The sequence below is a fragment of the Salvelinus sp. IW2-2015 genome, linkage group LG25 (genome assembly GCF_002910315.2).
Source record: "Salvelinus sp. IW2-2015 linkage group LG25, ASM291031v2, whole genome shotgun sequence".
NCBI lineage: Eukaryota > Metazoa > Chordata > Actinopteri > Salmoniformes > Salmonidae > Salvelinus > Salvelinus sp. IW2-2015.
This window is the reverse complement of record NC_036865.1, coordinates 137,795-150,239: the sequence shown is the minus strand read 5'-3', so window position 1 is coordinate 150,239 and position 12,445 is coordinate 137,795. Positions and strand designations below refer to the sequence as shown.

Genomic DNA, 12,445 nt, shown 5'->3' with positions numbered 1-12,445 from the left:
TTCTTAATATTTGATTCAGTGATTGAAATTATGACCCCATCCTCAGTAACATATTCCAGCAAGGTTTTGGAAAGCACTAGCAGTTCGTACCTCTTAATCGCCTCGCTATTCATGTTAAATTAATTTGTATGTTAATTTGAACTAAGCAAGCTGCTAAATCTACTACCTCATTACCATATTGATATTTATTTTTTGCTCCTTTGCACCCCAGTATCTCTACTTGCACATTCATCTTCTGCACATCTATCACTCGTGTTTAATTGCTAAACTGTATTTTTTTCGCCACTATGGCCTATTCATTACCTTACCTCCTTAATCTTACTACATGTGCACACACTGTATATAGACGTTTCTATTGTGTTATTGACTGTACGTTTGTTTATCCCATGTGTAACTCTGTGTTGTTTGTGTCGCACTGCTTTGCTTWATCTTAGCCAGGTCGCAGTTGTAAATGAGAACTTGTTCTCCACTGGCCTACCTGGTAAAATAAAGGTGAAATAAAATATATWAAAAAATCATTCAATTTACATCTGGCCTACATCTTGTCTAGGCTACTGTAGACTATTTAACATGAGATGTAGGCCTATCAGGGGCTATAGGCTACCTGCCTTTATCTAAGCAAACCATGGCAAAATTGAATTACAATCATAATCCCAGATTTTAGTCTGTAGCCTATGTGTATTGAAATGTGTCAATCTTGCAAATGGGCCATTTGTAGTCTGAACATTTGGCACATAATAASAGCACAATTGCCAGAAATAAAGCCTAACATTAGTTTTTTATGTTCATCCAAGTTTTTCTTGTTCAGAGATTTCAAGATCTTCTGTCCAACTTTCAGCACTCAAACTCTCCTTTCAGATGTATCTATAGTTATGAACATGCGCAAAGGGGAWTTATTTACAATTATAAACCTGGTTCAAGCCCTGAATGCTGATTGGCTGAAAGCCGTGGTATATCCGACCATATACCACACGTATGACAAACGTTACGTTTTACTGCTGTAATTACGTTGGTAACCAGTTTCTAATATCATTCAGGCACCCCCTGGGTTTGCGGTATATGGACAATATACCACAGCTAACGGCTGTATCCAGGCACTCCGCATTCCATCATATAACGGCCGTATCCAGGCACTCCGCATTCCATCATGCATAAGAACAGCCGTTAGCCGTGGTATATTGGCCATATACCATACCCCCTTGTACAAATAATCTGGCAAGTTTAATAAAGGCGAATTATGTTTTCTCTTGCCACATATTCAAATTCCTTTATTAGGTCATGTCATAGCTTGCAATCATTTTTTAATTGTTAGACACTACAGCACTGTTGGAGCTGGGAACTAAAGCATTTCGCTACACCCCCAATAACGTACTAAAAATGTGTATGTGACAAATAACATTTGATATGATTCATTATTTTGAGGAAACCTGAATTTTGCTTCTAATATCTTTGCAAGTTACTATGATATTCCTTCTTAATTGGCTCGATAACTTTATGGGAAAACAGTTTATTGTATAAATATGGCAATTCCTCTCTTGCTGTGAAAGAAGGGGCTTTTGTGCAGTGTTTGTTWATCTGTTCATTGGGTTAGACATTTTCGCATGACCTGGAAACCCTGTCGGTTTTGCCTGAAAACATTTCATATTTACAAAATCTTGTAAAAGTTAAATGAAGAGAGTAGGCTATTTAGTTTCAACGACACAGAGTAGCAACAAGCGCACACACCCAGGGCGCACAGGAGAGATTGGATTGCTTTGCTTACCTCCAACCACGGTCGCCAGGTGAAAATAGAGCAGAAACCTCAGCAGCAAATGGATCCGTAAAGTTTCTCTGCTGTATAATTCCCACGTCATTATTGTCTTCTGTCGTCTATGTAGCCTACTTTTTAATATTGTTCTTCCTTCAGACGTAGTTTTTTTGCCCTGCTGATATGTTAATTATTTTAACTGCGTTGMAATAACAACTTTTGACACGTGACACTCTATGCTACAATGTCACTAGTAAAAGTAAGTTACAAGTAGTCCTGCCAAATTTTTGTGACTTGATGTCTTGCAGGAGGATATACTGTTGGCAAAATAATGCACTCCAACAAAAACCGCCCATGCGCGCTCGCGCCTCCCCCTACCTTCTCTCTCTGTCTCGCTCCTCCCCCTACCCACACTCCTTTAGCTGTTGAATGTTCCTCCATTCCAAAAACAACTGCATAAGTGTATTTTGACACCGAATTGTAGTTACAGTAGATAGTTTGACTGATTTATTATATATATATATATATATATATTATTTAATCCAAAGTATAATTTCAGTATTTGAACTTGGCTTCTGTTCTTTGTTACTTAATTTCCTGTGTGTGTGAAGTGTCTGCATGTGTCTGTATCTGTGCCTGCAGTCCTGTGCACGCCCACGGCCCCATACATATAGGCCTACATTTTGTGCACAACAAAACGGAAACATCTAACCAAGGTGCAGGGGAGGTCAGCAGGTCCCCAGATCACATGTGATAGAAAAAGGTGTAGAATTGCAGTAAATTAGCTTTAAAACTGCAACATTTTRTCTCAACCTCATMGCAAAATGTGTAGAATAGCAGGAAATGTAGTGTTTGAAGTCTCCATTTTAGTTTTTTTGGATAGATAGAGAGGAGAGAGTTGCTAAAATAGCAGTAAGTTAGAAGGAGAGGAGACATGTTAAAAAAATATTTTAAATTCTCGAGACAATTGAGACAGTACCAAGAAAAAGTATGAAAATGTAGGCACTCACTACTGTAACTCACTCTGTATACAAGAGCGTCCGCTAAATGACAAAAACAAATGTAAATGTAAATTGTGTATGTGTGCCWTTCAGAAGGTYAATGGGCAAGACAAATTYTTTTCACACAAACTGGTCCAACACCCAAAGGACATTGAGCCAACTTGACACAACCGTGGGAAGCATTGGAGTCAACATGGGCCAGCATCCCTGTGGAACGCTTTCGACACCTTGTAGAGTCCATTCCCCGACGAATTGAGGCTGTTCTGAGGGCTAAAGGGGGTGCAACGCAATATTAGGAAGGTCTTCCTAATGTTTTGTAAACTCAGTGTATGTAGGCCCTACATTCAATAGAAAAATATATAACTCGCACCTATCGTATTATCAGGTGCGTATTACTCAAGGCCATCAGACTGTTAAATAACCATCACTAGGCGGCTTCCACCCAGTTACGTAACCCTGCACCTTAGAGGCTGCTGCCCCATATACATAGACTTGAAATCACTGGCCACTTTAACAATGGAACAGTAGTCACTTTATTAATGTTTACATATTTTTGCGTTTACTCATCTCATATGTATATACTGTATTTTATTCTACTGTATTTTAGTCTATGCCACTGTGACATTGCCTTTCCTAATATTTATATATTCCTTAATTCCATTCTTATACTTTTAGGTTGTGTGTATTGTTGTGAATTGTTAGATATTACTGCACCGTTGGAGCTAGAAACACAAGCATTTTTCTAAACCCGCAATAACATCTGCTAAACATGTGTATGTGACAAATAACATTTGATTTGATTTTAACAGTATACCATTTTTTTTAAAGTCCTCGATGAAGATCTACCCAGACCAAAACATTGTTATACAGTATATGTTATGGTAAATGTGTAAAAGGGAAATCTATATATTTCCTGTGACCATATAGATCTATCAAACATGTGGAGTGTCAAGATCACTAGTGTGCTGGAGTGTATTTTTCACTCAGTAATGTATGTGCCCTCAACATGATTTTTCTACATCCATTTTTGTTTCCCCACCAGTCATCGACCACCATCTACGTGCGTATAGTGGATGAAAACGACAACGCGCCAGAGTTTCCGGAGGAGGAGTATGTGACGGTGCTGAGCGAGGGCCCCGACACCTTGGGGGCCACCATTGCCACAGTAACCGCCATCGACCCAGACGAGGGCCTCAACGGCACCCTCCGATACACCATCGACCACGGCAACCTGGCCATCACCTTCTGCATCAATCAAACTACCGTAAGAATATGGACAGATATTTTACACTAGATGGTGGTAACTTTCACATGTCCCCCCCACATTCTGAAATTGCATTTTTGTCCACCCTAGTTTTATCATTGGAATGTGATACAATGCTAGGCAACGGTGTGCTTCAGGACTATGCAGACGCCTCCGAGCGGTCGGTTAGGCTGTTTGAAGTGTTTATCCGACTGGATTTAGGACCACCCGGACACCATAGGACGGGCTGACAGGCTGTGTGAAAGCAAAGCTTCTGGAAGGCTGGCTGGACCAGCATGAGATAGTTGATCATGGTTCAGTGTACACGTTACACTCTTTCACAGAGTTGTAAAAGGAACAGAAACGGGCTACTCTTTAGTTGACTAATGTATCTGGCAAAGAAAAGWAAACTAGTGTTTATTCGCAGCGCTGCGCTAGTATTGTAACTGACATGTAAAGTTAGCTAATGTTTCATCCCCTCTRGACTGAGGTGAATGAATAAGCTATGCTAGTGAGTAGCTACCACAGCCAGGTCAGCTCTAGCCTCTAGTTATATGTTAGATAGCGATATGAGGTGGCTATTATTACTATCTAAAGCAGTTGTTTGTTTTGTCACTTTTCAGAAGTAAATTAACTTGGCAGGCTTTCACCAGTTGATGTGCCGTTAGAAAGAGAGCTAGCAAAAAGTTGGCTCACATTAGCTGTTATTTTCGCCTCAATCAAACTAGACCTGAATTAAACAAGGAAATTATTGGCCAAACGATTGAAGAGTGATATTCTGATGTTTCTTCAGGGCCATGTGAGTTGTATTAGTCAGTATGTCAATGTAACGTTATTGATCTGTCASTTCCCTGATCTAATTCCCTACTTTTCACACTGACACAGTAATAAACAGCTAACGTTACATGCTTCACTGTCATGGTGCACAGTAGAGGTCTGTACAGGACAGCTTTCTTCACCCCACACTCGCTCCCACCCACTACCGCAAGAACTGGTRCCAAACTCAACTGCAGTCCCACAATGTTATTTTAGGCGTATGTGATGTAACTCACTTGCCAGCCATTGTCCCAGCAATTTTGCACCCTATAGGCAATATCAAACGCGCAAAAATAACTTAAATAGGTTAAATTACCAGAGAATTTCACATGGTTCTTATATTTTATTAATGGGCTATATCAGCCAATATGCTAGATGTAGTTTGAAGAGAGCAGAGTTGGATTGACTTGCACTTTCACTTGAGCTATTTTTCTAGACTACCTTTTAGGAGTGGGAAGATTTTCAGATGGAGAAATATGGGTGATCCATTTTTAGGCCTATTTACAGGCAATGTAGTAAACTATAGCCTAATCACAGGCCTATTTAGGAAGTACATTTCCTTGGAAAGATAACTGTCTCGTGCTTCTCCACCCATGTATACATAGCCTACTTTATTTATTTGAGACCACACGCGCAACTGATCTCGCAAGTATGGCTACTGAACTGGAGGCAGCAAGAATGATGACAGCAACACTACATTTTGCAWTTTCCAATAGGATATAGCCTACCTTTTAGGATGACGATTTGCAGGCAGAGACAAATGCATGGGTAATCCATACTTAATGAAAATGCAAAGGTGAAACGCTCGCTCACCATAGTAGCCTAACATGCTGACCAGACAGCCTGTTCGCGTGCGCCCCCCACACCAGACGCGATCAGGACACGCAGGTTGAAATATCAAAACAAACTCTGAACCAACTATAGTAATTTGGGTACAGGTCGATAAGCAAACTTTCATGGCAATTMAACTAGCTAGCTTGCTGCTGCTAGCTAATTTAAAATAACAACATTGGGTTCTTATTTTACCTGAAATGCAAAATGTCCTCTACTCTGACAATTAATCTACAGATAAAAGGGTAAACCAAGTTTGTTTTAGGTAATCTCTCCTCCTTCAGGCTTCTTCTTCTTRGTTGGACTTTATATGGCGGTTGGCAACCAACTTTAAGGTGTATTACCACCACCAACTAGACTGGAGTGTGGACCTCAGTTCATCTTTCAATCACCCACATGGGTATATGGTCCTAAAAACCAATGAGGAGATGGCACGTGGGTAAATGCTCCTAGAGCGTAACAGAATAAGARACAGTAGAATAGTATAGAATACAGTATATACATATGAGATGAGTAATGCAAGATATGTAAACATTATTAAGTGACTGAGATACCGTAGCATGGTATAGAAAACAGTATATTCACATGAGATGAATAATGCCAGATATGTAAACATTATTAAAGTGACTAYTGTTCCATTCCTTAAAGTGGCCAGTGATTTCTAGTCTATGACTATAGGCAGCAGCCTCTATGTGCTAGTGATGGCTGTTTAACAGTCTGATGATATTGAAATAGAAGCTGTTTTTCTGTCTCTCGGTCCAAGCTTTGATGCACCTGTACTGACCTCGCCTTATGGATGATAGCGGGGTGAACAGGCAGTGGATCGGGTGGTTGATGTCCTTGGTATTTTAGGCCTTCCTGTGACACCGGGTGCTGCAGGTGTCCTGAAGGGCGGATAGTTTGTCCCTGGTAATGCGTTGGGCAGATCGCACCACCCTTAAGCCTTTCGGTTGCGGGCGGTGCAGTTGCCGCACCAGGCGATGATACAGCCCGACAGGATGCTTTCAATTGTGCATCTGTAAAAGTTTGTGAGGGTTTTAGGTGACAAGCGATATTTCTTTAGCCTCCTGAGGTTGAAGAGGCTCTTTTGCGCCTTCTTCACCACACTGTCTGTGTGGGTGGTCCATTTCAGTTTGTCAGTGATGTTTACGCCAAGGAACTTGAAGCTTTCCACCTTCTCCACTGCGGTCCCGTCGATGTACATAGGGCACCCTGTGCTGTTTCCGATCATCACCTTTGTTTTGTTGACGTTGAGTGAGAGGTTGTTTTRCAGGCACCACACTCCCAGAGCCCTCACCTCCTCCCTGTAGGCTGTCTCGTCATCGTTGGTAATCAAGCCTACTACTGTTGATTAACGGTACTTCACTGTACGCAGATTAATAATATCTGCAAACTTGATGATTGAGTTGGAGACGTGCTTGGCCACGCAGTCATGGGTGAACAGGGAGTACAGGAGGGGGCTGAGCACGCACCCTTGTGGGGCCCCAATGTTGAGGATCAGCGGAGTGGAGGTGATGTTTCCTACCTTCACCACCTGGGGGCGACCTGTCAGGAAGTCCAGGACCCAGTTGCACAGGGCGGGGTTCAGACCAYGGCCTCGAGCTTAATGGYTATTCCTCTTGTCCAGATGGGATAGGGCAGTGTGCAGAGTGATGGCYATTGCATCATCTGTGGATCTATTGGAGACGGTAAGCATATTGAAGTGGGTCTAGGGTGGCAGGTAAGGGAGAGGTGATATGACCCTTGACTAGTCTCTCAAAGCACTTCATGATGACAGAGGTGAGTGCTACGGGGCGATAGTCATTAAGTTAATTTACCTATGCCTTCTTGGGTACAGGAACAATGGTGGCCATCTTGAAGCATGTGGGGACAGCAGACTGAGATAGGGAGAGATTGAATATGCCCGTAAACACACCAGTCAGCTGGTCTGCGTATGCTCTGAGGACGCGGCTAGGGATGCCGTCTGGGCCGGCAACCTTGCAAGGGTTAACACGTTTAAATGTTTTACTCACGTCGGCCACGGAAAAGGAGTGCCCACAGTCCTTGGTAGCGGGCCGTGTTGGTGGCACTGTGTTATCCTCAACGCGTTATCCACCTTGCCATGGTTAAATGTGGTGGTTCGCTCTTTCAGTTTTGAGTTAATGATGCAATCTATCCACGGTTTCTGGTTAGGGTAGGTTTTCATAGTCACAGTGGCTACTACAGCTCCTATACACTCCCTTATAAACTCAGTCACTGTATCCGTGTATGCATCTAGCTTATTTTCGCAAGCTACCCGGAACATATCCCAGTCCACTTGATCAAAACAATCCTYAAGTGTGGATTCCAATTGGTCAGACCAGCGTTGAATAGCTCTTATTACGGGTACTTCCTGTTTGAYTTTCTMCCTATAGGAAGGGAGGAGCAAGATGGAGTCGTGGTCAGATTTGCCGAAAGGAGGGCGGGGTAAGGCCATGTAAGCATTCCGGAAGTTTGAAAAGCAGTGGTCGAGAGTTAGCAGCGCGAGTAGTACAGTCGATATGTTGATCTTCGGCAGCCTTGTCCTCAAATTTGCTTTGTCAAAATCCCCAGCTACAATAAGTTTCGAGTTTGCATATAGAGGATYTCTTAAAGACAATCAAAGGTTGTCTTTGTACTATATTTGTAAGAATTGTTCATTTGTTAGACTATTTGGTAAAGGTCCAACACAATATTGATGATTGAAAGATCATGTATCTAGTTCAAGAATTATCAAACACTTAAACATTCGGGAAGTATTCAGATCCCTTGACTTTTTCCACATTGTGTTACGTTATAGCCTTATTCTAAAATTGATTAAATAATTTTTTCTTCCTCATCAATCTACACACAATACCCCATAATGAAAAAGCAAAAACTGTATTTTAGACATTTTAGAAAATGTTTAAAAAAATATATATATATATTTACGTAAGTATTCAGACCCTTTACTCATTACTTTGTTGAAGAACCTTTGGCAGCGATTACAGCCTCGAGTCTTCTTGGGTATGACGCTACAAGCTTGGCACACCTGTATTTGGGGAGTTTCTCTGATTTTTCACTGCAGATCATCTCAAGCTCTGTCAGGTTGGATGGGGAGTGTTGCTGCAAAGCTATTTTCAGGTCTTTCCAGCAATGTTTGATCAGTAAACAACAGTAAAAATAAATTTGAAAATAAAAGTAGCAAGGCTATATACAGACTATATACAGGTAGTATGTACATGTAGGTATGGTTAAAGTGACTATGCATATATGATGAACATATATGATATATATATATATATAAATATAAAAACATTCCCACAGCATGATGCTGCCACCACGTTTCACCGTAGGGATGGTGCCATGTTTCCTCCAAACGTGATGCTTGGGTTTCTGGCCAAAGAGTTCAATCTTGTTTCTCATGGTCCGGGTGTGCTGTAGGTGCCAAGTGGGCTGTCATGTTTCTTTTACTGAGGAGTGGCTTCTGTCTAGCCACTCTAACATAAAGGCCTGATTGGTGGAGTGCTGCAGAGATGGTTGTACTTCTGGAAGGTCCTCCCAACTCCACAGAGGAACTGGAGCTCTGTCAGAGTGACCATCGGGTTCTTGGTCACCTCCCTGACCAAGGCCCTTCTCCCCCGATTGCTCAGTTTGGCTGGGCGGCCAGCTCTAGGAAGAGTCTGGGTGGTTCCAGACTTCTTCCATTTAAGAATGATGGAGGCCACTGCGTTGTTCGGGACCTTCATTGCTACGGARATTTTCTGGTACCTTTCCCGAGATCTGTGCCTGGAGACAATCCTGTCTCGGAGCTCTACGGACAATTCCTTTGACCTCATGGCTTGTTTTTTGCTCTGACATGTACGATTTGACATTATGGGTTATTGTGTGTAGATTGATGAGTAAAAATATGTATTTAATACATTTTAGAATAGGGCTGTTATGTAACAAAACGTGGAAAAGGTGGGTCTGAATACTTTCCGAATGCTCTGTACTTAATAATCTCTTGACAGTTGGCATTTTTGCTTACTTTTTGTTGTTGGGCCATGGGTCATATTAAATTGTGTAGAAATGCAGGAAATGTGGTTTGCTTTAGATGACCCCAAAATGGAGGGCCCCCAGACCCACTGCCAAGTTATGTCCCCCTCTGCAAATTGCACTGCTGGGTGATTTAAAAAGTCATATTCAATCGATCAATAATTTAATAATACTTTTAGCAAAAAATATATATTTTTAATTTACAATATGTAAAAACTTTGTGAAACATCACAGCACAGTTTAAAATATATTGCAAATAGAAATCAAAACTGGATGGTGTTCAGAGACAGATGGGAGGGGATGAGTGGAGCTGAATGATGGGACTAAAAACAAACAAAAGATAACTATTGTAATATATACTGTGTCTGTAAAATGTATATGATATGTAAATTCTGGAGTAGAAGCCTAAATTGTTGTCATTAGGGGAGGGATGGGTAGGGTTAGGGGAAAATAATAAGGAAAATATATTTAAAAAATGTACCTGTTATGCTGATGAATGAGGACAAAGCGACGATAATAGTAACAGAGTCTTTATTCCAGTATTAAACAAAATATGATTCTCCTGGAATCTAATGGTATACCAAAACAGGAACTGAAATCTCTCGTCAATAGAGAGGAACGACTGGAGACGCGACCACAGACTGCAGGTCGCTTCAGGAGGCGCAGGCCGTAGCTGACATAGACACCTGCTCACACGCAGCATCTGAAGAAGGCAAAGAACACGACAGGGCGGAACAAGGACACAGGAACAGCAAACATCAAACAGAATCGACAAGGACAGGAGGCGAAAACGAGAGGAGAAATAGGGACTCTAATAGAGGGCAAAATAGGGGACCAGGTGTGAAAGAGTAAATGAGGTCGTAGGGAGAATGAGAAAACAGCTGGGAGCAGGAACGGAACGATAGAGAGAGAGAAAGAGAAAGAACCTAATAAGAGCAGCAGAGGGAAGCACAGGGACAAGACATGATCAAGACAAAACATGAACAGTACCCCACTCACCGAAGCGCCTCTGGACTCGAGGAGGACCCTGGCGGCAACGAGAAATCATCAATCAACTGAGGTCCAGCACGTCCGAGATGGAACCCCAACTCCTCTCTCAGGACCGTAACCCTCCAATCCACTAAGTACTGGTGACCACGCCCGAGAACGCATGTCCATGATCTTCCGTACTTGTAATAGGAGCGCCCTCGACAAGGACGGGGGGGGGGGAGGGAAGACGAACGGGGGCGCGAAGAAAAGGCTGAACAGGAGACATGGAAGACAGGAGGTGGACGCGACGAAGATGTTGCGGAAGAAGCAAGTCGCACCCAGCGACAGGATTGACCGACCTGAGAGACACGGAACGGACCAATGAACCCGGAGTCAACTTGCGAGAAGCTGTCGTAAGGGGAAGGTTAGAGTGGAAAAGCACACTCTTGACGCGACAATACCTAGGAACTCTTAATCTACGTTTATTGGGCGCTCTCACAGTCTGGCCTGAGAAGGAAAGTGCAGACCTGACCCTCACTCCAGGTGCGCTCACAAACGTTGGACAAAGACCTGAGCGGAGGGAAGCTGGACTCGGCAGAGCTGGGACGAAAACAGAGGAGGCTGGTAAGCCAAGACTACTCTGAAACGGGGACAGCCCGGTAGCAGACGAGGAAGCGAGTTTGTGAAGCGTACTCAGCCCAGGGGAGCTGTTGTCTGCCCAAGACGCCAGGGTTTGAAACAAGCTGCGTAATATGCCGACCACTCGACTGATTGGCCCTTTTTGCTTGACCGTTAGACTGGGGATGAAACCCGGAAGAGAGACTGACGGAAGCACAAATCACGACAGAAACTCCTCAAAACTGTGACGTGAATTGCGGACCTCTGTCTGAAACGGCGTCTAACGGGAGGCATGAATTCTGAACACATCTCAATGATATTTGTGCCGTCTCCTTAGCGAAGGAAGCTTAGTGAGGGGAATGAAAATGTGCCGCTTAGAAGAACCTATCGATAACGTAAGAATCAGTCTTTCTCCCGCAGACGAAGGCAGACCGGTAATAAAGTCTAAGGCGATGTGAGACCATGGTCGAGAAAGGAATGGGAAGCGGTCTAGAGACGACCGGAGGAGAAGATACATGACTTAGTCGCGCGCAGTCCGAACAAGCAGCCACGAAACGACGCGTGGTCCCTCGAGTAGGCACCAAACCGCTGGCGAATGAGAGCAAGCGTACCGCGAACGCCGGGGTGGCCAGCTAACTTGGCAAGAGTGGCCCACTGAAGAACAGCCAGAGCAGTAGAGACAGGAAGCGACAGAAGGTTACTAGGACAAGCGCGCGGCGACGCAGTGTGAGTGAGTGCTTGCTTTACCTGTCTCTCAATTCCCAGACAGTCAACCGACAACACGCCTTCAGGGAGAACCCGGGGTCGGTAGAAGCCACAGAAGAACTAAAGAGACGGGATAAGGCATCAAGGCTTGGTGTTCTTTTTCCCGGACGATAGGAAATAACGAATCGAAACGAGCGAAAACAAGCCAACGAGCTTGACGTGCTTAAGTCGTTTGGCGAACGGATGTACTCAAGGTTCTTATGGTCAGTCCGAAACGACAAGGGACGGTCGCCTCCAACACTGTCGCCTTCGCCTATGGTAAGCGGATGGCGCGCAGTTCGCGGTTACCCACATCATAGTTGCGTTCCGATGGGACAGGCGATGAGAAAGTAAGCGCAAGGATGGACCTTATCGTCAGACTGGAAGCGCTGAGACAGAATGGCTCCACGCCACCTCTGAAGCGTCAACTCGACAATGAATTGTTTTTAACGTGAGTCAGGA

General features: G+C 43.4%; 2 protein-coding genes across 2 annotated transcripts in view; one reads left to right on the top strand and one right to left on the bottom strand.

The window, feature by feature from the left end:
- vsir (V-set immunoregulatory receptor) overlaps window positions 1-2,089 on the bottom strand; it is a 30,686-nt gene extending 28,597 nt beyond the window's left edge. Inside the window, exon 1 of the mRNA XM_023969868.2 lies at window positions 1,763-2,089. Coding sequence (XP_023825636.1) covers window positions 1,763-1,853 — 91 coding nt within the window. The 5' untranslated portion in view covers window positions 1,854-2,089. The remainder of the gene's footprint in view (window positions 1-1,762) is intronic.
- The window catches only part of LOC111951656 (cadherin-23-like), an 89,995-nt gene that overhangs the window by 38,861 nt on the left and 38,689 nt on the right, over window positions 1-12,445 (top strand). Inside the window, exon 3 of the mRNA XM_070434814.1 lies at window positions 3,791-4,012. Within this exon, the coding sequence (XP_070290915.1) occupies window positions 3,791-4,012 (222 nt within the window). The remainder of the gene's footprint in view (window positions 1-3,790; window positions 4,013-12,445) is intronic.